Below are 27,489 nucleotides of genomic sequence, written 5' to 3'. Positions count from 1 at the left end.
ACATAAACGCAGTTCTATTCATACAGTGTATAAACAGGTATATCCCTGAGTGTATAAATATACATTCGCATTGTTTATATATATTCTTTTCTTAGTTTACTGGTTGTCCCTCTGTTCATGGCAAGCTGTAACACAGTGTGCCGCCAGTGTTACACAGCTTCTCTCCTCTCCCAGTAGGAATGGGAGTTTTTGGTTGTCAGTCAGATTTCTGAAATCAGGGCATATTTGTGAGAATTTTTGGTAGAAATTCTCCCTGATGCCCTGATATTTTCCGCAGGCTGTGAGGAAGTGCATCTCTGTCTCCACTACTCCCTGACTGCAGTGAGAGCATATCCTGTCTTCTCTTGGCAGCCTGGTCTGCCTGTGTCTGCCTTTTTCGATCGCTCGGCTATGTTCGCTAAGTCTGTACCTTGTCAAGGTTCTTCTCAGTTTGTTATCCTTTACCATGGTCAGGTAATCAGCTATGTTGTATTGTCTGTTTAGGGCCAAGTAGCAACCCCTCCCCACTGACCCCTCCCCACTGACCCCGCCCCTCTCCACTGACCCCACCCCTCCCTGCTGTCCCCGCCCCTTCCCACTGACTCCGCCCCTCTCCACTGACCCCGCCCCTCCCCACTGACCCCGCCCCGCTGACCCGCCCCTCCCCACTGACCCCGCCCCTCCCCACTTACCCTGCCCCTCCCCACTGACCCTGCCCCTCCCCGCTGACCCCGCCCCTCTCCACTGTCCCTGCCCCTCCCCACTGAACCCGCCCCTCCCCACTGACCCCGCCCCTCCCCACTGACCCCACCCCTCCACACCCACCCCGCCGCTCTGCACTGACCCCGACCCTCTCCACTGACCCCGCCCCTCCACACTGACTCCGCCCCCTCCACTGACCCCGCCCCTCCCACACTGACCCCACCGCTCCCCACTGACCCCACCCCTCCCACACTGACCCCACCCCTCCCCACTGACCCCTCCCCACTGACCCCACCCCTCTCCACTGACCCCACCCCTCTCTGCTGTCCCCGCCCCTTCCCACTGACCCCGCCCCTCCCCACTGACCCCGCCGCTCTCCACTGACCCCGCCCCTCTCCACTGACCCCGGCCCTCCACACTGACTCCGCCCTCTCCACTGACCCCGCCCCTCTCCACTGACCCCGCCCCTCTCCACTGACCCCGCCCCTCCCCACTGACCCCGCCCCTCCCCACTGACCCCACCCCTCCACACCCACCCCACCGCTCTCCACTGACACCGCCCCTCTCCACTGACCCCGCCCCTCCACACTGACTCCGCCCCCTCCACTGACCCCGCCCCTCCCCACTGACCCCGACACTCTCCACTGACCCTGCCCCTCTTCACTGACCCCGCCCCTCTCTGCTGACCCCGCCCCTCTTCACTGACCCCGCCCCTCTCTGCTGACCCCGCCCCTCTTCACTGACCCCGCCCCGCTCCGCTGTCCCCGCCCCTCTCCACTGACCCCGCCCCTCCCCAATGACCCCGCCCCTCCCTGCTGACCCCGCCCTCCCCACTGACCACGCCCCCTCCGCTGACAACGCCCTCCCCACTGACCCCGCCCCTCTCCATTGTCCCCCCTCCACACTGACCCCGCCCCTCCCCACTGACCCCACCCCTCCCCACCGACCTCACCCCTCTCCACTGACCCCGCCCCTCTCCACTGACCCCGCCCCTCCACACTGACTCCGCCCCCTCCACTGACCCCGCCCGTCTCTGCTGACCCCGCCCCTCTCTGCTGACCCGCCCCTCTTTGCTGACCCCGCCCCTCCACACTGACCCCGACCCTCTCCACTGACCCCGCCCCTCTTCGCTGACCCCGCCCCTCTCTGCTGACCCCGCCCCGCCCCGCTGACCCCGCCCCTCCCCACTGACCCCGCCCCTCTCCGCTGTCCCCGCCCTCTCCGCTGTCCCTGCCCCTCCCCACTGACCCCGCCCCTCCCCACTGATCCCGCCCCTCCCCACTGACCCCGCCCCCCCTGCACTGACCCCTCTCTGCTAACCCCGCCCCTCTCTGCTAACCCCGCCCCTCTCCACTAATCCCGCCCCTCTCCACTAACCCCGCCCTCCCTGCTGACCCCGCCCTCCCCACTGACCACGCCCCCTCTGCTGACCCCGCCCCCTCTCTGGTGACCCTGCCCCTCTCAGCTGTCCCCGCCCCTCTCCGCTGCCCCCGCCCCTCTCTGCTGAACCCGCCCCTCTTCACTGACCCCGCCCCCTCTGCTGTCTCTGCCCCTCCCCACTGACCCCGCCCCTCCCCACTGACCCCACCCCTCTCCGCTGACCCCACCCCTCCCCACTGACCTCGCCCCCTCCGCTGACCCCACCCCCCTCTCCCCTGTCCCCGCCCCTCTCCACCGACCCCGCCCCATCCACTGACCCCGCCCCTCTCCACTGTCACCGCCCCTCCGCACTGACCCGCCCCTCCCCCCTGACCCCGCCCCTCCCCAGACCCCGCCCCTCCCTGCTGACCCCCCCACCCCTCCCCACTGATCCCACCCCTCCCCACTGACTGCTCCCCACTGACCCCGCCCCTCTCCACTGACCCCGCCCCTCCCCGCTGTCCCCGCCCCTTCCCACTGATCCGCCCCTCCCCACTGACCCCGCCCCTCTCCACTGACCCCGCCCCTCCCCACTGACCCCGCCCCGCTGACCCCGCCCCCCCACTGACCCCGCCCCTCCCCGCTGACCCCGCCCCTCCCCGCTGACCCCGCCCCTCCCCACTGACCCTGCCCCTCCCCACTGACCCCGCCCCTCCCCACTGACCCCTCCCCTCCCCACTGACCCCTCCCCTCCCCGCTGTCCCCACCCCTCCCCACTGACCCCGCCCCTCCCCACTGACCCCGCCCCCCCTGCACTGACCCCTCTCTGCTAACCCCGCCCCTCTCTGCTAACCCCGCCCCCTCCACTAATCCCGCCCCTCTCCACTAACCCCGCCCTCCCTGCTGACCCCGCCCTCCCCACTGACCACGCCCCCTCCGCTGACCACGCTCCCTCCACTGACCCCGCCCCCTCTCTGGTGACCCTGCCCCTCTCAGCTGTCCCCGCCCCTCTCCGCTGCCCCTGCCCCTCTCTGCTGAACCCGCCCCTCTTCACTGACCCCGCCCCCTCTGCTGTCTCTGCCCCTCCCCACTGACCCCGCCCCTCCCCACTGACCCCACCCCTCTCCGCTGACCCCACCCCTCCCCACTGACCTAGCCTCCTCCGCTGACCCCACCCACCTCTCCACGGACCCCGCCCCTCTCCCCTGTCCCCGCCCCTCTCCACCGACCCCGCCCCATCCACTGACCCCGCCCCTCTTCTCTGTCACCGCCCCTCCGCACTGACCCGCCCCTCCCCCCTGACCCCGCCCCTCCCCAGACCCCGCCCCTCCCTGCTGACCCCCCCACCCCTCCCCACTGATCCCACCCCTCCCCACTGACTGCTCCCCACTGACCCCGCCCCTCTCCACTGACCCCGCCCCTCCCCGCTGTCCCCGCCCCTTCCTACTGACCCGCCCCTCCCCACTGACCCCGCCCCTCTCCACTGACCCCGCCCCTCCCCGCTGACCCCGCCCCTCCCCGCTGACCCCGCCCCTCCCCACTGACCCTGCCCCTCCCCACTGACCCCGCCCCTCCCCACTGACGCGGCCCTCTCCGCTGTCCCCGCCCCTCCCCACTGACCCCGCCCCTCCCCACTGACCCCGCCCCTCTCCACTGTCCCCCCTCCACACTGACCCCGCCCCTCCCCACTGACCCCGCCCCTCCCCACTGACCCCTCCCCTCCCCGCTGTCCCCGCCCCTCCCCACTGACCCCGCCCCTCCCCACTGACCCCGCCCCTCTCCACTGTCCCCCCTCCACACTGTCTCCGCCCCTCCCCACTGACCCCGCCCCTCCCCACTGACCCCGCCCCTCCCCACTGAGCCCGCCCCTCCCCAGTGACCCCACCCCTCCACACCCAACCTACCCCTCTCTACCCACCCCGCCCCTCTCCACTGACCCCGCCCCTCTCCACTGACCCCGCCCCTTTGCTGACTCTGCCCCTCTCAGCCGACCCCGCCCCTCCCCACTGACCCCGCCCCTCCCCACTGACCCCGACCCTCTCCACTGACCCCGCCCCTCTCTGCTGATCCCGCCCCTCTCTGCTGACCCCACCCCTCCTCACTGACCCTGCCCCTCTCCATTGACCCCGCCCCTCTTCACTGACCCCACCCCTCCCCACTGACCCCACCCCCTCCGCTGTCCCTGCCCCTCCCCACTGACCCCGCCCCTCCCCACTGACCCCACCCCTCTCTGCTGACCCCACCCCTCCCCACTGACCTAGCCCCCTCCGCTGACCCCACCCCCCTCTCCACGGACCCCGCCCCTCTCCCCTATCCCCGCCCCTTTCCACTGACCCCGCCCTTATCCACTGACCCCGCTCCTCTCCACTGTCCCTGCCCCTCCCCACTGACCCGCCCCTCCCCACTGACACTGCCCCTCCCCACAGACCCCGCCCCTCTCCGGTGACCCCGCCCCTCCCTGCTGTCCCGCCCCTCCCTGCTATCCCCGCCCCTCCCCACTGACCCCACCCCTCCCCACTGACCCCACCCCTCCCCGCTGTCCCCACCCCCTCTCTGGTGACCCCGCCCCTCCCCGGTGTCCCCGCCCCTCCCCGCTGACCCCATCCCCTCTCCACTGACCCCACCCCCTCTCCGCTGTCCCCGCCCATCCCCGCTGTCCCGCCCCTTCCCGCTGTCCCCGCCCCTCCCCACTGACCTAGCCTAATGCAACCTGGTATTTAAGCGTTTTATGGAACGTATCACTGACCTGTTGCTTGTCTCTATCCAGGGTGGTGTGCTGGGATTCAAGATCGAATGGAACTGCAACCTGGACAAGTCAGCGGACAAATGCAACCCACGGTACTCCTTTCAAAGACTGGACCGAGTGTCACAGGGAAACAATGTGTCTCAAGGATATAACTTCAGGTACGGAAGGGAATGGACAGGGGCAATTACAACATATGAGAACATAAGAAATAGGAGCAGGAGTCGGCCGTACGGCCCCTCGAGCCTGCTCCGCCACACGGCCCCTCGAGCCTGCTCCGCCATTCAATAAGATCATGGCTGATCATCGACCTCAACTCCACTTTCCCGCCCGATCTCCATATCCCTCGATTCCCCGAGAGTCCAAAAATCTATCGCTCTCTGTCTTGAATATTCTCAAAGGCTCAACCTCCGCAGCCCTCTGGGCAGAGAATTCCAAAGATTCACCACCCTCTGTGTGAAGAAATTCCGCCTCCTCTCAGTCTTAAATGGCCGACCCCTTATCCTGAGACTGTGACCCCTGATTCTAGACTCTCCAGCCAGGGGGAAACATCCTCTCAGCATCTGTAATGTATATACCTTTAAGGGGGGAACTATCTTTTACAGCTCATGTATACTGCAGTACCGGCAGTGACCACACCTGTATATAGCACTGAGCAGTAATCTGTACAGAGCAGTTCCAGTGTGAGCCACGTTGAGTAAACACCTGTTGTACCGTTCTCCTGCAGTTTGTGTCTTATTATACACAGACACAACAACATCTACCCTGTCAATCCCCCTCAGAATCTTGTATGTTTCAATGAGATCACCTCTCATTCTTCTAAACTCCAGAGAGTATCGGCCCATTCTACACAATCTCTCCTCATAGGACAGCCCTCTCATCCCAGGAATCAATCTAGTGAACCTTCGCTGCACCGCCTCTAAGGCAAGTATATCCTTTCTCAGATAAGGAGACCAAAACTGTACACAAAGGAGCAGTTTCCTCCCAGTGTGAACCTCGAATGTTTGCAACATCACATCCACACTGACAGCTCCTCCTACATGTTTCACTCCAGTCCTTTAATGACCTTCATCCTCTCCGCCATATCCAGCGCTGGGTTTGACCCCAGGTCACAGAAGGTGAAAAGTCAGTGACTGACCTACTGCCCCCACCCTAGATCCCCATCAGACATTGACAGGACCCCTTTATCCTGATATACACTGTGCCCAACCATCTTCAGCTGCTTCATCAATGACCTTCCCTCCAACGTAAGGTCAGAAATGGGGATGTTCACTGATGACTGCACTGTGTTCAGCGCCATTCACAACTCCTCGGTTAATGAAGCAGTCCATGCCCGCATGCAGCAAGACCTGGACGACACTCAGGCTTGGGCTGATAAGTGGCAGGTAACATTCGCACCACACAAGTGCCAGGCAATGACTATCTCCAACAAGCAAGAGTCTAACCACCGCCCCTTGACATTCAATGGCATTACCATCACCGAATCCCCCACCATCAACATCCTGGGGGTCACCATTGACCAGAAACTTAACTGGACCAGCCACATAAATACTGTGGCTACAAGAGCAGGTCAGAGGCTGGGAATTCTGCGGCGAGTGTCTCACCTCCTGACTCCCCAAGGCCTTTCCACCATCTACAAGGCACAAGTCAGGAGTGTGATGGAATACTCTCCACTTGCCTGGATGAGTGCAGCTCCAACAACACTCAAGAAGCTCAACACCATCCAGGACAAAGCAGCCCGCTTGAATGGCACCCCATCCACCACCTTAAACATTCACTCCCTCCTGTAGTGTATGTACCTTTAAGAGAGAACTACTTTTACAGCTCCTGTATACTGTAGTATCGGCAGTGTCCACACCTGTATATAAGCCTTGAGCATGCCTCTGTACTGTCAGTCTTTAGACTACCCTCCTCCAGTAAACACCTGTTGATTGTTAAGTTACAGCCTCCATGTAGTTATTGGAAAACATCATACTTTAAGAATCACGGATCTAACAGTGGCGACGAGGTCGATTCGAATCTACCTGCAACTCTGCATTTCCCTTCGAGGATTCGCTCCGGGAGGGCAGTGGAAGAAAGTCGAGGCCCGAAGCACGGGCGTCGACCACGAGCAACCGCCCAGTCGTCCGGCAGAGAGTGAACATCGCAGGGGAGGCTGTTGAGAGCCGGGCTTGGTTCTCCAGCCACGACGATCCAGCAACAGACTGGCAACAGGTACAGCGCAGACCCTTCCCGGACAGCGGCGGCTGGAGCCGACCGACGGCACAGAAAAAGCCGAGCAGCGTCGATGGGGTAAGAGAGAGGGTAAAGCACACAGGGCGCAGCCGTGGGTTGAAAACCGAGCGGCGTCGAGGAAAAACAAAACAGAGAGAGAGGGTAAAGCAGCAGCCGGGTCCAGGACTGAGCGGCGGCAACGGGAAAGGCGCACAGGAGAATGCGCAGAGCACAGCCAGGGCTCAAGGGCTGAACAGCGTCCGCGGTGAGAAGAAGGGAGAGCGCGGGAGACGCCATTGAGCCGCGGAGAAGAAGGGAGAGCGCGGGAGATGCCATTTTTAGAAGCCGCAGCGGAGAAGAAGGGCGAGCGCGGGAAGAAAGGAAAGCGCGGGAGACGCCATTTTGTGCCAGCGGAGAAGGGAAAGCGCGGGAGACACCATTTTGTGCCAGCGGAGAAAAAGGGAGAGCGCGGGAGACGCCATTTTAGACAGTTAGATCACACCCAGGGATGCCGAAGAGTGGCAGTATCACTGCGTTCGGCAATGAAGTCGAAGATTGGGCGACATATGTGGAACGTATTGAGGTGTACTGCAGGGCGAATGAAGTGCCAGATGCTAGGAAAGCACTGGTTTTGTTAAATTCCATGGGTGCAAAAACTTATGGCTTACTGCGAAACCTAATAACCCCAGAGAAGCCAGTGGATAAGAATTTCGAAAGCATAGTAGAAATCCTACAGGACCACTTAAACCCCACACCGCTGCTGATAGCAGAAAGGTTTAAGTTCCACAAAAGGAACCAGCATAAAGACGAAAGCAATGCTGAGTACTTAACGGAACTGCGCAAGCTATCGAAACACTGCCAGTTTGGAGTGGGACTAGCAGATACATTAAGGGACAAGTTTGTGTCTGAGCTTCAAAGTGAAGGAACCCAGAAACGGCTTCTATCAGAAAAGGATCTTACGCTGGACAAGGCTTTCAGCATGGCAGTATCACACAAAGCAGCCGCACGGGGCGCTGCAGAGATACAACGGAGACCGCAAGAATATGGCACCAATGAAATGTCCTATGGAACAGGGAAGTGTTATCACTGCGGCAGAACAACACACGACCAGAAGGATTGTTGGTTCAAGGACCAAGTGTGCAGACAGTGTGGAAAAGCAGGACACATAGCAAGAGTCTGCAGGTCAGGGAAGAAAACCAACAGCAAGAAATCTTCACAGGAGAAGTACAAAAAGGTACATAAGGTGATGGACAGTAGCTCAGACGAACAGAAAAGTGATACAGACTCTGGAAGCAAGGAGCTGGGTTGTCTGAAACTACATAAGGTAACCAAAATGGAGGATCACCAGACTATCTGGGTCACACTCAAGATAGACGGAGTCCAAGTGAAAATGGAATTGGACACAGGATCAGCCCTAACAGTCATAAACCAAAGGGACTACAAGCGGCTATTTTCACATATACCCTTGAAAGCTACAGAGATTGTCTTGAAGACATACACAGGGCAAAAAGTCTACCCCAAAGGAAAAATAAGGGTGAAAGTGATATACAAAGGCCAGGAAATACCTAAAATGGACCTATATGTATTGCCAGATGGAGGACCACCACTACTAGGACGTGAATGGATCCGGAAGATACAATTAGATTGGCATTCCATACAGGCACTGAATGTTGAGGCCAAAAAGGATGACGACGTCACACCTGGACGACTGTCAAAAATGCTAACTGACGCACAAGAAGTGTTCCAGAAGGAATCGGAACACTAAAAGCCATAACAGCAATGATTAAAATAGAGGAAAATGCAAGCCCAAAGTTTTTTAAGGCCAGACCGGTGACTTATGCGATCCGACCAGCCGTCGAAGCAGAGCTGGAAGGGTTGGAATGTTCAGGAGTACTGTCCAAAGTAGGCTGGAGCGAGTGGGCTACACCCATCGTTCCTGTAATGAAGAGGTCGTTGAGTAATATGCCTGGGGAACCAAAGAAGGTCCGCATCTGTGGGGATTTTAAGGTGACAGTGAACCCAGTCCTTCACACGGTACAATATCCGCTTCCACGGATTGAGGATATTTTCGCCTCGCTATCTGGAGGTAAACGCTTCACCAAAATTGATCTGGCCCAGGCGTACTTGCAAATGGAGGTAGAAGAAGCCTCGAAACAATACCTCACGATCAACACTCATAAAGGTCTCTACCAATACAACCGGCTGGTGTTCGGGGTAGCACGGCTCTGGCTATTTGGCAAAGGGCAATGGATCAAGTCCTGCAAGGGATTCCAGGGGCCCAGTGTTATTTGGACGACATCCTGGTCACGGTCGAAAATGACAGTGATCACCTCGCCAACCTGGAGCAGGTGCTCACTAGATTGAAGGAATATGGGCTACGAGCTAATCGCCACAAGTGCGAGTTTTTCCAGAAGCAGATCTCGTATTGTGGCCACGTTATTGATGAAGAGGGGTTACATAAGTCCCCTGAAAAGATTGAGGCAGTAGTCAAAGCTCCAGCACTGGAAAATGTGTCACAACTGAGGTCGTTCCTCGGGCTGGTGAACTACTACCATAAGTTCTTACCAAATTTGTCTACAGTACTACACCCACTGAACACCCTACTGCAAACGGGGGTACCATGGAAGTGGAATGACGAACGTAAACGAGCTTTCCAGAAGTGCAAAGAATTGATCACATCAAAAGAGGTGTTGGCCCATTTCAACCCAGCACTACCAATTCGTTTGGCATGTGATGCATCACCCTATGGTATTGGAGCGGTTCTGTCGCACAAATTCCTGGACGGGTTGGAGAGGCCGGTAGCCTTTGCGTCTCGGTCACTAACCTCAGCCGAGCGCAACTACACCCAGATTGACAGGGAGGCCCTCAGCCTAGTATGGGGAGTAAAAAAATTCAACCACTATCTGCTTGGGCAGAAGTTCACCTTGCTGACTGACCACCAACCACCTGTCTCCATCTTCAATCCAAAGAAGGGCGTTCCGGTGATGACTGCGCAACGGCTACAAAGATGGTCCCTTTTTCTAGGGGCGAACCAATACGAAATACAATATAAAGGCACGAAACAGCATGGAAACGTTGATGGGCTATCACGCCTGCCACTGCCTACTGTGGAGGAAGCACCAGCAGTGGACCCTATCGAGATATTTTATTCGTCAATAATTGAACAATTGCCAGTAACTAACGCGGATATAGAGAAGGAGACCCGCAATGATCCGACACTGTCTCGGGTATATGATTTGACGGTGAGGGGATGGCCAACACATGGCGACTCACTGTTGCCAGCATTCTCATCCAGAAGAGAACAGCTGTCAGTATGCCAGGGGACAGTGATGTGTGGATCCCGAGTGGTAATTCCACCCAAGTTAAGGGAGAGAGTGCTAAATGAGCTTCACGAAGGTCATCTGGGAGGGGTGAAAATGAAAAGCCTTGCTAGGGCTTATGTGTGGTGGCCGGGGATTGATCAACAAATCGAGGACCTAACCAAGAGCTGCTCAGGATGCCAGAAGGTCCAAAATGCACCACCACATGCCCCTCTACACCCATGGGAGTGGCCCTCCTCTCCATGGCAATGGGTGCATATTGATTTTGCTGGTCCATTCATGGACTCAATGTTCTTAATAGCCGTGGATGCTCACTCGAAATGGCCTGAGGTGATAAAAATCTCCTCAACCACTACAGAGAAAATGATTGCAGTCCTACAGACCACATTTGCCAGGAACGGCTTGCCAGAGCAGATTTGCTCTGATAATGGACCACAGTTTGTGTCTGAAGAGTTTCAGAAATTTATGAGAAGGAATGGGGTAAGGCATTACACATCCGCCCCGTATCATCCAGCCACAAATGGATTGGCTGAGAGGTTCGTACAAACCTTTAAAAAGGCAGTAAGGGCCATGTGCGATGATGAAGTTCCACTACAGCATAAGGTGGACAATTTCCTGTTAGCCTACAGAAATGCGACACATGCAGTTACCAACCAGACCCCGGCCATGATGTTCTTTAACCGAAGGTTGAGATCTCGTCTGGACTTGCTCAGACCAAATGTGCGAAGGAATGTTGAGGATAAACAATTCCAGCACATCAATGAGAAGCCGACAAGGAGCTTCAATGTAGGACAACCAGTCTTGGCCCGTGACTACCGAACAGAGAAATGGCAACCCGGAACGATATGCACACGGCAGGGGCCATTAATGTACATAGTGGATGTCGGGGAGAACATTGTGAGATGCCACGTCGACCAGATCTTAGCGTCACAGGAACGAGTCAACCCCATGTCTCGCGTCCCTGGGGATGAACCCGACATACCGGTAGCATCTACCTCAGAAACAGTAGCAGCGGAAACTGATGAAATAACCGATGAAAAGGGGCCAGAATCGCCTCCGCACCAAGAACAAGAACCTCAGGAAAGGCGCTATCCAGAAAGGATCAGGAAGCCGCCCCAAAGACTGAATCTATAAATGGACTATTTCAGTTTAATGTGCATGTTAAAGTGTTAATTGTTATTTGAACATTATGGGTACTGCTAATCTAAAAGGGGAGGAATTGTAGTGTATGTACCTTTAAGAGAGAACTACTTTTACAGCTCCTGTATACTGTAGTACCGGCAGTGACCACACCTGTATATAAGCCTTGAGCATGCCTCTGTACTGTCAGTCTTTAGACTACCCTCCTCCAGTAAACACCTGTTGATTGTTAAGTTACAGCCTCCGTGTAGTTATTGGAAAACATCATACTTTAAGAATCACGGACTCAACACCTCCACCACCAGCGCACCGTGGCTGCAGTGTGTACCATCTACAAGATGCACTGCAGCAACTCGCCAAGGCTTCTTCGGCAGCACCTCCCAAACCCGCGACCTCTTCCACCTAGAAGGACAAGGGCAGCAGGCGCATGGGAACACCACCACCTCCAAGTTCCCCTCCAAGCCACACGCCATCCTGACTTGGGAATATATCACCGATCCTTCATCGTCGCTGGGTTAAAATCCTGGAACTCCCTCCCTAACAGCACTGTGGGAGCACCTTCACCACACGGACTGCAGCGGTTCAAGAAGGCAGCTCACCACCACCTTCTCAAGGGGCAACTAGGGATCGGCAATAAATGATGGCCTTGCCAGCGATGCCCACTTCCCAGGAACGAATTTTTAAAAAATGATATGCACCTGATTCGAGCTCAGAACCTTGTTACCTTGCCGCTGTTTTATTTTCACAGACATGCCAGGTTCCACCGGGATAGTAATGGGACGGAGTACCGCACCTTACTGAAAGCTTACGGGATCCGGATCGACATCATGGTCTCTGGACAGGTACTCCTCAACTCTCCCCTCAAACCCCGTCCCTCTAGAACCCTAACTCTCCCATCGAAGCCCGTCCCTCTAGTCCCCTAACTCTCCCATCGAAGCTCATCCCTCTAGTCCCCTAACTCTCCCATCGAAGCCCTCCCTCTAGTCCCCGAACTCTCCCATCGAAGCCCATCCCTCAAATCCATAACTCTCCCATCGAAGCCCTCCCTCTAGTCCCCTAACTCTCCCATCGAAGCCCTCCCTCTAGTCCCCTAACTCTCCCATCGAAGCACATCCCTCTCGTCCCCTAACTCTCCCATCGAAGCGCATCCCTCTAGTCCCTTAACACCCCCATCAAAGCCCATCCCTCTAGTCCCCTAACTCTCCCATTGAAGCCCATCCCTCTAGTCCCCTAACTCTCCCATCGAAGCCCATCCCTCTAGTACCCTAACTCTCCCATCGAAGCCCATCACTCTAGTCCCCTAACTCTCCCATCGAAGCCCATCAGTCTAGTCCCCTAACTCTCCCATCGAAGCCCATCCCTCTAGTCCCCTAACTAACCCATCGAAGCCCATCCCTCGAGTCCCCTAACTCTCCCATCGAAGCCCATCCCTCTAGTCCCCTAACTCTCCCATCGAAGCCCATCCCTCCAGTCCCCTAACTCTCCCATCGAAGCCCATCCCTCTAGTCCCCTAACTCTCCCATCAAAGCCCATCCCTCTAGTCCCCTAACTCTCCCATCGAAGCCCATCCCTCTAGTCCCCTAACTCTCCCATCGAAGCCCATCACCCAGTCCCCTAACTCTCCCATCGAAGCCCTCCCTCGAGTCCGCTAACTCTCCCATCGAAGCCCATCCCTCTGGTCCCCTAACTCTCCCATCGAAGCCCATCCCTCCAGGCCCCTAACCCTCCCATCGAAGCCCATCCCTCGAGTCCCAACATTACCATCGAAGCCCATCCCTCCAGTACCCTAACTCTCCCATCGAAGCCCATCCCTCTAGTCCCCTAACTCTCCCATCGAAGCCCAACCTTCTAGTCCCCTAACTTTCCATCGAAGCCCATCCATCTAGTCCCCTAACTCTCCCATCGAAGCCCATCCCTCTAGTCCCCTAACTCTCCCATCAAAGCCCATCCCTGTAGTCCCCGAACTCTCCATCGAAGCCCATCGCTCTAGTCCACTAACTCTCCCATCGAAGCCCATCCCTCTAGTCCCCTAACACTCCCATCGAAGCCCATCCCTCTAGTCCCCTAACTCTCCCATCGAAGCCCATCCCTCTAGTCCCCTAACTCTCCCATCGAAGCCCATCCCTCTAGTCCCCTAACACTCCCATCGAAGCCCATCCCTCTAGTCCCCTAACTCTCCCATCGAAGCCCATCCCTCTAGTCCCCTAACACTCCCATCGAAGCCCTCCCTCCAGTCCCCTCACTCTCCCATCGAAGCCCATCCCTCTAGTCCCCTAACTCTCCCATCAAAGCCCACCCCTCTAGTCCCCTAAATCTCCCATCGAAGCCCATCCCTCTAGTGCCCTAACTCTCCCATCGAAGCCCATCCTTCTAGTCCCCTAACTCTCCCATCGTATCCCATCCCTCTAGTCCCCTAACTCTCCCATCGAAGCCCTCCCTCTAGTCCCCTAACTCTCCCATCGAAGCACACCCCTCCAGTCCCCTAACTCTCCCATTGAAGCCCATCCCTCTAGTCCCCTAACTCTCCCATCGAAGCCCATCTCTCTAGTCCCCTAACTCTCCCATCGAAGCCCATCCCTCTAGTCCCCTAACTCTCCCATCGAAGCCCATCCCTGTAGTCCCCAAACCCTCCCATCGAAGCCCATCCCTCTAGTCCCCTAACTCTCCCATCGAAGCCCATCCCTCTAGTCCCCTAACTCTCCCATCGAAGCCCATCCCTCTAGTCCCCTAACTCTCCCATCAAAGCCCATCCCTCCAGTCCCCTAACTCTCCCATCGAAGCCCATCCCTCTAGTCCCCTAACTCTCCCATCAAAGCCCATCCCTCCAGTCCCACAACTCTCCCATCGAAGCCCATCCCTCTAGTACCCTAACTCGCCCATCGAAGCCCAACCCTCTAGTCCCCTAACTCTCCCATCGAAGCCCATCGCTCTAGTACCCTAACTCTCCCATCGAAGCCCATCCCTCTAGGCCCCTAACTCTCCCATCGAAGCCCATCCCTCTAGTCCCCAAACTCTCCCATCGAAGCCCATCCCTCTAGTCCCCTAACTCTCCCATCGAAGCCCATCCCTCTAGTCCCCTAACTCTCCCATCGAAGCCCATCCCTCTAGCCCCTAACTCTCCATCGAAGCCCATCCCTCTAGTCCCCTAACTCTCCCATCGAAGCCCATCCCTCTAGTCCCCTAACTCTCCCATCGAAGCCCATCCCTCTAGTCCCCTAACTCTCCCATCGAAGCCCATCCCTCCAGTCCCCTAACTCTTCCATCGAAGCCCATCCCTCCAGTCCCCTAACCCTCCCATCGAAGCCTATCCCTCTAGTCGCCGAACTCTCCCATCGAAGCCCATCCCTCTAGCCCCTAACTCTCCATCGAAGCCCATCCCTCTAGTCCTCTAACTCTCCCATCGAAGCCCATCCCTCCAGTCCCCTAACTCTCCCATCGAGGCCCATCCCTCCAGTCCCCTAACTCTCCCATCGAAGCCCATCCCTCTAGTACCCTAACTCTCCCATCGAAGCCCATCCCTCTAGTCCCCTAACTCTCCCATCGAAGCCCATCGCTCTAGTACCCTAACTCTCCCTTCGAAGCCCATCCCTCTAGTCCCCTAACTCTCCCATCGAAGCCCATCCCTCAAGTCCCCTAACTCTCCCATCGAAGCCCATCCCTCCAGTCCCCTAACTCAACCATCGAAGCCCATCCCTCTAGTCCCCTAACTCTCCCATCGAAGCCTATCCCTCTAGTCCCCTAACTCTCCCATCGAAGCCCATCCCTCTAGTCACCTAACTCTCCATCGAAGCCCATCCCTCTAGTCCCCTAACTCTCCCATCGGAGCCCATCCCTCTAGTCCCCTAACTCTCCCATCGAAGCCCATCCCTCTAGTCCCCTAACTCTCCCATCGAAGCCCATCCCTCCAGTCCCCTAACTCTCCCATCGAAGCCCATCCCTCTAGTCGCCTAACTCTCCCATCAAAGCCCATCCCTCTAGTCCCCTAAATCTCCCATCGAAGCCCATCCCTCTAGTCCCCTAACTCTCCCATCGAAGCCCATCGCTCTAGTCCCCTAACTCTCCCATCGAAGCCCATCCCTCCAGTCCCCTAACTCTCCCATTGAAGCCCATCGCTCAAGTCCCCTAACTCTCCCATCGAAGCCCATCCCTCCAGTCCCCTAACTCTCCCATCGCCCATCCCTCTAGTCCCCTAACTCTCCCATCGAAGCCCATCCCTCTAGTCCCCTAACTCTCCCATCGATGCCCATCCCTCTAGTCCCCTAACTCTCCCATCAAAGCCCATCCCTCCAGTCCCCTAACTCTTCCATCAAAGCCCATCCCTCTAGTCCCCTAACTCTCCCATCGAAGCCCATCCCTCCAGTCCCCGAACTCTCCCATCGAAGCCCATCCCTCCAGTCCCCTAACTCTCCCATCGAAGCCCATCCCTCCAGTCCCCTAACACTCCCATCGAAGCCCATCGCTCTAGTCCCCTAGTTCTCCCATTGAAGCCAATCCCTCTAGTCCCCTAACTCTCCCATCGAAGCCCATCGCTCAAGTCCCCTAACTCTCCCATCGAAGCCCATCTCTCTAGTCCCCTAACTCTCCCATCGAAGCCCATCCCTCTAGTCCCCTAACTCTCCCATCGAAGCCCATCCCTGTAGTCCCCAAACCCTCCCATCGAAGCCCATCCCTCTAGTCCCCTAACTCTCCCATCGAAGCCCATCCCTCTAGTCCCCTAACTCTCCCATCGAAGCCCATCCCTCTAGTCCCCTAACTCTCCCATCAAAGCCCATCCCTCCAGTCCCCTAACTCTCCCATCGAAGCCCATCCCTCTAGTCCCCTAACTCTCCCATCAAAGCCCATCCCTCCAGTCCCACAACTCTCCCATCGAAGCCCATCCCTCTAGTCCCCTAACTCTCCCATCGAAGCCCATCCCTCTAGGCCCCTAACTCTCCCATCAAAGCCCATCCCTCCAGTCCCATAACTCTCCCATTGAAGCCCATCCCTCCAGTCCCCTAACTCTCCCATCGAAGCCCATCCCTCGAGTACCCTAACTCGCCCATCGAAGCCCAACCCTCTAGTCCCCTAACTCTCCCATCGAAGCCCATCGCTCTAGTACCCTAACTCTCCCATCGAAGCCCATCCCTCTAGTCCCCTAACTCTCCAATCGAAGCCCATCCCTCTTGTCCCCTAACTCTCCCATCGAAGCCCATCCCTCTAGTCCCCTAACTCTCCCATCGAAGCCCATCCCTCTAGTCCCCTAACTCTCCCATCGAAGCCCATCCCTCTAGCCCCTAACTCTCCATCGAAGCCCATCCCTCTAGTCCCCTAACTCTCCCATCGAAGCCCATCCCTCTAGTCCCCTAACTCTCCCATCGAAGCCCATCCCTCTAGTCCCCTAACTCTCCCATCGAAGCCCATCCCTCCAGTCCCCTAACTCTTCCATCGAAGCCCATCCCTCCAGTCCCCTAACTCTCCCATCGAAGCCCATCCCTCTAGTCGCCTAACTCTCCCATTAAAGCCCATCCCTCTAGTCCCCTAACTCTCCCATCGAAGCCCATCCCTCCAGTCCCCTAACTCTCCCATCGAAGCCCATCCCTCCAGTCCCCTAACTCTCCCATCGAAGCCCATCCCTCTAGTCCCCTAACTCTCCCATCGAAGCCCATCCCTCTAGTCCCCTAACTCTCCCATCGAAGCCCATCCCTCCAGTCCCCTAACTCTCCCATCGAAGCCCATCCCTCCAGTCCCTTAACTCTCCCATCGAAGCCCATCCCTCTAGTCCCCTAACTCTCCCATCGAAGCCCATCCCTCCAGTCCCTTAACTCTCCCATCGAAGCCCATCCCTCTAGTCCCCTAACTCCCCCATCGAAGCCCATCCCTCCAGTCCCCTAACTCTCCCATCGAAGCCCATCCCTCTAGTCCCCTAACTCTCCCATCGAAGCCCATCCCTCCAGTCCCCTAACTCTCCCATCGAAGCCCATCCCTCCAGTCCCCTAACTCTCCCATCGAAGCCCATCCCTCTAGTCCCCTAACTCTCCCATCGAAGCCCATCCCTCTAGTCCCCTAACTCTCCCATCGAAGCCCATCCCTCCAGTCCCCTAACTCTCCCATCGAAGCCCATCCCTCCAGTCCCTTAACTCTCCCATCGAAGCCCATCCCTTCAGTCCCCTAACTCTCCCATCGAAGCCCATCCCTCCAGTCCCCTAACTCTCCCATCGAAGCCCATCCCTCTAGTCCCCCAACTCACCCATCAAAGCCCATCCCTCCAGTCCCCTAACTCTCCCATCGAAGCCCATCCCTCCAGTCCCTTAACTCTCCCATCGAAGCCCATGCCACTAGTCCCCTAACTCGCCCATCGAAGCCCATCCCTCCAGTCCCCTAACACTCCCATCGAAGCCCATCGCTCTAGTCCCCTAATTCTCCCATTGAAGCCAATCCCTCTAGTCCCCTAACTCTCCCATCGAAGCCCATCGCTCAAGTCCCCTAACTCTCCCATCGAAGCCCATCTCTCTAGTCCCCTAACTCTCCCATCAAAGCCCATCCCTCTAGTCCCCTAACTCCCCCATCGAAGCCCATCCCTCCAGTCCCCGAACTCTCCCATCGAAGCCCATCCCTCCAGTCCCCTAACTCTCCCATCGAAGCCCATCCCTCCAGTCCCCTAACACTCCCATCGAAGCCCATCGCTCTAGTCCCCTAATTCTCCCATTGAAGCCAATCCCTCTAGTCCCCTAACTCTCCCATCGAAGCCCATCGCTCAAGTCCCCTAACTCTCCCATCGAAGCCCATCCCTCTAGTCCCCTAACTCTCCCATCGAAGCCCATCCCTGTAGTCCCCAAACCCTCCCATCGAAGCCCATCCCTCTAGTCCCCTAACTCTCCCATCGAAGCCCATCCCTCTAGTCCCCTAACTCTCCCATCGAAGCCCATCCCTCTAGTCCCCTAACTCTCCCATCAAAGCCCATCCCTCCAGTCCCCTAACTCTCCCATCGAAGCCCATCCCTCTAGTCCCCTAACTCTCCCATCAAAGCCCATCCCTCCAGTCCCACAACTCTCCCATCGAAGCCCATCCCTCTAGTCCCCTAACTCTCCCATCGAAGCCCATCCCTCTAGGCCCCTAACTCTCCCATCAAAGCCCATCCCTCCAGTCCCCTAACTCTCCCATCGAAGCCCATCCCTCGAGTACCCTAACTCGCCCATCGAAGCCCAACCCTCTAGTCCCCTAACTCTCCCATCGAAGCCCATCGCTCTAGTACCCTAACTCTCCCATCGAAGCCCATCCCTCTAGTCCCCTAACTCTCCCATCGAAGCCCATCCCTCTTGTCCCCTAACTCTCCCATCGAAGCCCATCCCTCTAGTCCCCTAACTCTCCCATCGAAGCCCATCCCTCTAGTCCCCTAACTCTCCCATCGAAGCCCATCCCTCTAGCCCCTAAATCTCCATCGAAGCCCATCCCTCTAGTCCCCTAACTCTCCCATCGAAGCCCATCCCTCTAGTCCCCTAACTCTCCCATCGAAGCCCATCCCTCTAGTCCCCTAACTCTCCCATCGAAGCCCATCCCTCCAGTCCCGTAACTCTTCCATCGAAGCCCATCCCTCTAGTCCCCTAACTCTCCCATCGAAGCCATCCCTCTAGTCCCCTAACTCTCCCATCGAAGCCCATCCCTCTAGTCCCCTAACTCTCCCATCGAAGCCCATCCCTCCAGTCCCCTAACTCTCCCATCGAAGCCCATCCCTCTAGTCCCCTAACTCTCCCATCGAAGCCCATCCCTCTAGTCCCCTAACTCTCCCATCGAAGCCCATCCCTCTAGTCGCCTAACTCTCCCATTAAAGCCCATCCCTCTAGTCCCCTAACTCTCCCATCGAAGCCCATCCCTCTAGTGCCCTACCTCTCCCATCGAAGCCCATCGCTCTAGTCCCCTAACTCTCCCATCGAAGCCCATCCCTCCAGTCCCCTAACTCTCCCATCGAAGCCCATCCCTCCAGTCCCCTAACTCTCCCATTGAAGCCCATCCCTCTAGTACCCTAACTCTCCCATCGAAGCCCATCCCTCTAGTCCCCTAACTCTCCCATCGAAGCCCATCCCTCTAGTCCCCTAACTCTCCCATCGAAGCCCATCCCTCCAGTCCCCTAACACACCCATCAAAGCCCATCCCTCTAGTCCCCTAACTCTCCCATCGAAGCCCATCCCTACAGTCCCCTAACACTCCCATTGAAGCCCATCCCTCCAGTCCCCTAACTCTCCCATCGAAGCCCATCCCTCCAGTCCCTTAACTCTCCCATCGAAGCCCATGCCACTAGTCCCCTAACTCTCCCATCGAAGCCCATCCCTCCAGTCCCCTAACACACCCATCGAAGCCCATCGCTCTAGTCCCCTAATTCTCCCATTGAAGCCAATCCCTCTAGTCCCCTAACTCTCCCATCGAAGCCCATCGCTCAAGTCCCCTAACTCTCCCATCGAAGCCCATCTCTCTAGTCCCCTAACTCTCCCATCGAAGCCCATCCCTCTAGTCCCCTAACTCTCCCATCGAAGCCCATCCCTGTAGTCCCCAAACCCTCCCATCGAAGCCCATCCCTCTAGTCCCCTAACTCTCCCATCGAAGCCCATCCCTCTAGTCCCCTAACTCTCCCATCGAAGCCCATCCCTCTAGTCCCCTAACTCTCCCATCAAAGCCCATCCCTCCAGTCCCCTAACTCTCCCATCGAAGCCCATCCCTCTAGTCCCCTAACTCTCCCATCAAAGCCCATCCCTCCAGTCCCACAACTCTCCCATCGAAGCCCATCCCTCTAGTCCCCTAACTCTCCCATCGAAGCCCATCCCTCTAGGCCCCTAACTCTCCCATCAAAGCCCATCCCTCTAGTCCCCTAACTCTCCCATTGAAGCCCATCCCTCCAGTCCCCTAACTCTCCCATCGAAGCCCATCCCTCGAGTACCCTAACTCGCCCATCGAAGCCCAACCCTCTAGTCCCCTAACTCTCCCATCGAAGCCCATCGCTCTAGTACCCTAACTCTCCCATCGAAGCCCATCCCTCTAGTCCCCTAACTCTCCCATCGAAGCCCATCCCTCTAGTCCCCTAACTCTCCCATCGAAGCCCATCCCTCTAGTCCCCTAACTCTCCCATCGAAGCCCATCCCTCTAGCCCCTAACTCTCCATCGAAGCCCATCCCTCTAGTCCCCTAACTCTCCCATCGAAGCCCATCCCTCTAGTCCCCTAAATCTCCCATCGAAGCCCATCCCTCGAGTCCACTAACTCTCCCATCGAAGCCCATCCCTCCAGTCCCCTAACTCTTCCTTCAAAGCCCATCCCTCTAGTCCCCTAACTCTCCCATCGAAGCCCATCGCTCTAGTACCCTAACTCTCCCTTCGAAGCCCATCCCTCTAGTCCCCTAACTCTCCCATCGAAGCCCATCCCTCTAGTCCCCTAACTCTCCCATCGAAGCCTATCCCTCTAGTCCCCTAACTCTCCCATCGAAGCCCATCCCCCTAGTCCTCTAACACTCCCATCGGAGCCCATCCCTCTAGTCGCCTAACTCTCCCATCAAAGCCCATCCCTCTAGTCCCCTAAATCTCCCATCGAAGCCCATCCCTCTAGTCCCCTAACTCTCCCATCGAAGCCCATCCCTCCAGTCCCCTAACTCTCCCATTGAAGCCCATCGCTCAAGTCCCCTAACTCTCCCATCGAAGCCCATCCCTCCAGTCCCCTAACTCTCCCATCGCCCATCCCTCTAGTCCCCTAACTCTCCCATCGAAGCCCATCCCTCTAGTCCCCTAACTCTCCCATCGATGCCCATCCCTCTAGTCCCCTAACTCTCCCATCAAAGCCCATCCCTCTAGTCCCCTAACTCTCCCATCGAAGCCCATCCCTCCAGTCCCCGAACTCTCCCATCGAAGCCCATCCCTCCAGTCCCCTAACTCTCCCATCGAAGCCCATCCCACTAGTCCCCTAACTCTCCCATCGAAGCCCATCCCTCCAGTCCCCTAACACTCCCATCGAAGCCCATCGCTCTAGTCCCCTAATTCTCCCATTGAAGCCAATCCCTCTAGTCCCCTAACTCTCCCATCGAAGCCCATCGCTCAAGTCCCCTAACTCTCCCATCGAAGCCCATCTCTCTAGTCCCCTAACTCTCCCATCGAAGCCCATCCCTCTAGTCCCCTAACTCTCCCATCGAAGCCCATCCCTGTAGTCCCCAAACCCTCCCATCGAAGCCCATCCCTCTAGTCCCCTAACTCTCCCATCAAAGCCCATCCCTCTAGTCCCCTAACTCTCCCATCGAAGCCCATCCCTCTAGTCCCCTAACTCTCCCATCAAAGCCCATCCCTCCAGTCCCCTAACTCTCCCATCGAAGCCCATCCCTCTAGTCCCCTAACTCTCCCATCAAAGCCCATCCCTCCAGTCCCACAACTCTCCCATCGAAGCCCATCCCTCTAGTCCCCTAACTCTCCCATCGAAGCCCATCCCTCTAGGCCCCTAACTCTCCCATTGAAGCCCATCCCTCCAGTCCCCTAACTCTCCCATCGAAGCCCATCCCTCGAGTACCCTAACTCGCCCATCGAAGCCCAACCCTCTAGTCCCCTAACTCTCCCATCGAAGCCCATCGCTCTAGTACCCTAACTCTCCCATCGAAGCCCATCCCTCTAGTCCCCTAACTCTCCCATCGAAGCCCATCCCTCTTGTCCCCTAACTCTCCCATCGAAGCCCATCCCTCTTGTCCCCTAACTCTCCCATCGAAGCCCATCCCTCTAGTCCCCTAACTCTCCCATCGAAGCCCATCCCTCTAGCCCCTAACTCTCCATCAAAGCCCATCCCTCTAGTCCCCTAACTCTCCCATCGAAGCCCATCCCTCTAGTCCCCTAACTCTCCCATCGAAGCCCATCCCTCTAGTCCCCTAACTCTCCCATCGAAGCCCATCCCTCCAGTCCCCTAACTCTTCCATCGAAGCCCATCCCTCCAGTCCCCTAACTCTCCCATCGAAGCCCATCCCTCTAGTCGCCTAACTCACCCATTAAAGCCCATCCCTCTAGTCCCCTAACTCTCCCATCGAAGCCCATCCCTCTAGTGCCCTACCTCTCCCATCGAAGCCCATCGCTCTAGTCCCCTAACTCTCCCATCGAAGCCCATCCCTCCAGTCCCCTAACTCTCCCATCGAAGCCCATCCCTCTAGTACACTAACTCTCCCATCGAAGCCCATCCCTCTAGTCCCCTAACTCTCCCATCGAAGCCCATCCCTCCAGTCCCCCAACTCTCCCATCGAAGCCCATCCCTCTAGTACACTAACTCTCCCATCGAAGCCCATCCCTCTAGTCCCCTAACTCTCCCATCGAAGCCCATCCATCTAGTCCCCTAACTCTCCCATCGAAGCCCATCCCTCCAGTCCCCTAACTCTCCCATCGAAGCCCATCCCTCTAGTCCCCTAACTCTCCCATCGAAGCCCATCCATCTAGTCCCCTAACTCTCCCATCGAAGCCCATCCCTCTAGTCCCCTAACTCTCCCATCGAAGCCCATCCCTCCAGTCCCCTAACTCACCCATCAAAGCCCATCCATCTAGTCCCCTAACTCTCCCATCGAAGCCCATCCCTCTAGTCCCCTAACACTCCCATTGAAGCCCATCCCTCCAGTCCCCTAACTCTCCCATCAAAGCCCATCCCTCCAGTCCCTTAACTCTCCCATCGAAGCCCATGCCACTAGTCCCCTAACTCTCCCATCGAAGCCCATCCCTCCAGTCCCCTAACACTCCCATCGAAGCCCATCGCTCTAGTCCCCTAATTCTCCCATTGAAGCCAATCCCTCTAGTCCCCTAACTCTCCCATCGAAGCCCATCGCTCAAGTCCCCTAACTCTCCCATCGAAGCCCATCTCTCTAGTCCCCTAACTCTCCCATTGAAGCCCATCCCTCCAGTCCCCTAACTCTCCCATCGAAGCCCATCCCTCGAGTACCCTAACTCGCCCATCGAAGCCCAACCCTCTAGTCCCCTAACTCTCCCATCGAAGCCCATCGCTCTAGTACCCTAACTCTCCCATCGAAGCCCATCCCTCTAGTCCCCTAACTCTCCCATCGAAGCCCATCCCTCTTGTCCCCTAACTCTCCCATCGAAGCCCATCCCTCTTGTCCCCTAACTCTCCCATCGAAGCCCATCCCTCTAGTCCCCTAACTCTCCCATCGAAGCCCATCCCTCTAGCCCCTAACTCTCCATCAAAGCCCATCCCTCTAGTCCCCTAACTCTCCCATCGAAGCCCATCCCTCTAGTCCCCTAACTCTCCCATCGAAGCCCATCCCTCTAGTCCCCTAACTCTCCCATCGAAGCCCATCCCTCCAGTCCCCTAACTCTTCCATCGAAGCCCATCCCTCCAGTCCCCTAACTCTCCCATCGAAGCCCATCCCTCTAGTCGCCTAACTCACCCATTAAAGCCCATCCCTCTAGTCCCCTAACTCTCCCATCGAAGCCCATCCCTCTAGTGCCCTACCTCTCCCATCGAAGCCCATCGCTCTAGTCCCCTAACTCTCCCATCGAAGCCCATCCCTCCAGTCCCCTAACTCTCCCATCGAAGCCCATCCCTCTAGTACACTAACTCTCCCATCGAAGCCCATCCCTCTAGTCCCCTAACTCTCCCATCGAAGCCCATCCCTCCAGTCCCCCAACTCTCCCATCGAAGCCCATCCCTCTAGTACACTAACTCTCCCATCGAAGCCCATCCCTCTAGTCCCCTAACTCTCCCATCGAAGCCCATCCATCTAGTCCCCTAACTCTCCCATCGAAGCCCATCCCTCCAGTCCCCTAACTCTCCCATCGAAGCCCATCCCTCCAGTCCCCTAACTCACCCATCAAAGCCCATCCCTCTAGTCCCCTAACTCTCCCATCAAAGCCCATCCCTCTAGTCCCCTAACTCTCCCATCGAAGCCCATCCCTCCAGTCCCCTAACTCTCCCATCGAAGCCCATCCCTACAGTCCCCTAACACTCCCATTGAAGCCCATCCCTCCAGTCCCCTAACTCTCCCATCAAAGCCCATCCCTCCAGTCCCTTAACTCTCCCATCGAAGCCCATGCCACTAGTCCCCTAACTCTCCCATCGAAGCCCATCCCTCCAGTCCCCTAACACTCCCATCGAAGCCCATCGCTCTAGTCCCCTAATTCTCCCATTGAAGCCAATCCCTCTAGTCCCCTAACTCTCCCATCGAAGCCCATCGCTCAAGTCCCCTAACTCTCCCATCGAAGCCCATCTCTCTAGTCCCCTAACTCTCCCATCGAAGCCCATCCCTCTAGTCCCCTAACTCTCCCATCGAAGCCCATCCCTGTAGTCCCCAAACCCTCCCATCGAAGCCCATCCCTCTAGTCCCCTAACTCTCCCATCGAAGCCCATCCCTCTAGTCCCCTAACTCTCCCATCGAAGCCCATCTCTCTAGTCCCCTAACTCTCCCATCAAAGCCCATCCCTCCAGTCCCCTAACTCTCCCATCGAAGCCCATCCCTCTAGTCCCCTAACTCTCCCATCAAAGCCCATCCCTCCAGTCCCACAACTCTCCCATCGAAGCCCATCCCTCTAGTCCCCTAACTCTCCCATCGAAGCCCATCCCTCTAGGCCCCTAACTCTCCCATCAAAGCCCATCCCTCTAGTCCCCTAACTCTCCCATTGAAGCCCATCCCTCCAGTCCCCTAACTCTCCCATCGAAGCCCATCCCTCGAGTACCCTAACTCGCCCATCGAAGCCCAACCATCTAGTCCCCTAACTCTCCCATCGAAGCCCATCGCTCTAGTACCCTAACTCTCCCATCGAAGCCCATCCCTCTAGTCCCCTAACTCTCCCATCGAAGCCCATCCCTCTAGTCCCCTAACTCTCCCATCGAAGCCCACCCCTCTAGTCCCCTAACTCTCCCATCGAAGCCCATCCCTCCAGCCCCTAACTCTCCATCGAAGCCCATCCCTCTAGTCCCCTAACTCTCCCATCGAAGCCCATCCCTCTAGTCCCCTAAATCTCCCATCGAAGCCCATCCCTCTAGTCCCCTAACTCTCCCATCGAAGCCCATCCCTCCAGTCCCCTAACTCTCCCATCGAAGCCCATCCCTCCAGTCCCCTAACTCTCCCATCGAAGCCCATCCCTCTAGTCCCCTAACTCTCCCATCGAAGCCCACCCCTCTAGTCCCCTAACTCTCCCATCGAAGCCCATCCCTCCAGCCCCCTAACTCTCCATCGAAGCCCATCCCTCTAGTCCCCTAACTCTCCCATCGAAGCCCATCCCTCTAGTCCCCTAAATCTCCCATCGAAGCCCATCCCTCTAGTCCCCTAACTCTCCCATCGAAGCCCATCCCTCCAGTCCCCTAACTCTCCCATCGAAGCCCATCCCTCCAGTCCCCTAACTCTCCCATCGAAGCCCATCCCTCTAGTCCCCTAACTCTCCCATCGAAGCCCACCCCTCTAGTCCCCTAACTCTCCCATCGAAGCCCATCCCTCCAGCCCCCTAACTCTCCATCGAAGCCCATCCCTCTAGTCCCCTAACTCTCCCATCGAAGCCCATCCCTCTAGTCCCCTAAATCTCCCATCGAAGCCCATCCCTCTAGTCCCCTAACTCTCCCATCGAAGCCCATCCCTCCAGTCCCCTAAATCTCCCATCGAAGCCCATCCCTCTAGTCCCCTAACTCTCCCATCGAAGCCCATCCCTCCAGTCCTCTAACTCTCCCATCGAAGCCCATCCCTCTAGTCCCCTAACTCTCCCATTAAAGCCCATCCCTCTAGTCCCCTAACTCTCCCATCGAAGCCCATCCCTCTAGTGCCCTACCTCTCCCATCGAAGCCCATCGCTCTAGTCCCCTAACTCTCCCATCGAAGCCCATCCCTCCAGTCCCCTAACTCTCCCATCGAAGCCCATCCCTCCAGTCCTCTAACTCTCCCATCGAAGCCCATCCCTCTAGTCCCCTAACTCTCCCATCGAAGCCCATCCCTCCAGTCCCCTAACTCTCCCATCGAAGCCCATCCCTCTAGTCCCCTAACTCTCCCATCGAAGCCCATCCCTCTAGTCCCCTAACTCTCCCATCGAAGCCCATCCCCCTAGTCCTCTAACACTCCCATCGGAGCCCATCCCTCTAGTCGCCTAACTCTCCCATCGAAGCCCATCCCTCTCGTCCCCTAACTCTCCCATCGAAGCCCATCCCTCTAGTCCCCTAACTCTCCCATCGAAGCCCATCGCTCTAGTACCCTAACTCTCCCATCGAAGCCCATCCCTCTAGTCCCCTAACTCTCCCATCGAAGCCCATCGCTCTAGTACCCTAACTCTCCCTTCGAAGCCCATCCCTCTAGTCCCCTAACTCTCCCATCGAAGCCCATCCCTCTAGTCCCCTAACTCTCCCATCGAAGCCCATCCCTCTAGTCCCCTAACTCTCCCATCGAAGCCCATCCCCCTAGTCCTCTAACACTCCCATCGGAGCCCATCCCTCTAGTCGCCTAACTCTCCCATCGAAGCCCATCCCTCTCGTCCCCTAACTCTCCCATCGAAGCTCATCCCTCCAGTCCCCTAACTCTCCCATCGAAGCCCATCCCCCTAGTCCTCTAACACTCCCATCGGAGCCCATCCCTCTAGTCGCCTAACTCTCCCATCGAAGCCCATCCCTCTAGTCCCCTAACTCTCCCATCGAAGCCCATCCCTCCAGTCCCCTAACTCTCCCATCGAAGCCCATCCCTCCAGTCCCCTCACTCTCCCATCGAAGCCCATCCCTCCAGTCCCCTAACTCTCCCATCGAAGCCCATCCCTCCAGTCCCCTCACTCTCCCATCGAAGCCCATCCCTCTAGTCCCCTAACTCTCCCATCGAAGCCCATCCCTCTAGTCCCCTAACTCTCCCATCGAAGCCCATCGCTCTAGTCCCCTAACTCTCCCATCGAAGCCCATCCCTCCAGTCCCCTAACTCTCCCATCGAAGCCCATCCCTCTAGTCCCCTAACTCTCGCATCGAAGCCCATCCCTCTAGTCCCCTAACTCTCCCATCGAAGCCCATCGCTCTAGTCCCCTAACCCTCCCATCGAAGCCCATCCCTCTAGTCCCCTAACTCTCCCATCGAAGCCCATCCCTCTAG

The 27,489-nt window shown here is 57.5% G+C and overlaps 1 protein-coding gene across 1 annotated transcript in view; it reads left to right on the top strand.

Annotated features, from left to right (window-relative positions):
- LOC147092242 (P2X purinoceptor 3-like) overlaps positions 1–27,489 on the top strand; it is a 144,575-nt gene that overhangs the window by 98,631 nt on the left and 18,455 nt on the right. The window contains exons 8-9 of the mRNA XM_085975580.1: positions 4,808–4,944; positions 12,206–12,299. Coding sequence (XP_085831706.1) covers positions 4,808–4,944; positions 12,206–12,299 — 231 coding nt within the window. The remainder of the gene's footprint in view (positions 1–4,807; positions 4,945–12,205; positions 12,300–27,489) is intronic.

Source organism: Somniosus microcephalus, unplaced genomic scaffold (assembly GCF_052327205.1).
Source record: "Somniosus microcephalus isolate GS21.2 unplaced genomic scaffold, FLI_Smic_1.0 unresolved_chr2, whole genome shotgun sequence".
NCBI classification, from domain to species: Eukaryota; Metazoa; Chordata; class Chondrichthyes; order Squaliformes; family Somniosidae; genus Somniosus; species Somniosus microcephalus.
Note: the sequence above shows the minus strand (reverse complement) of the source record. Positions and strands in the feature narration are given on the sequence as shown.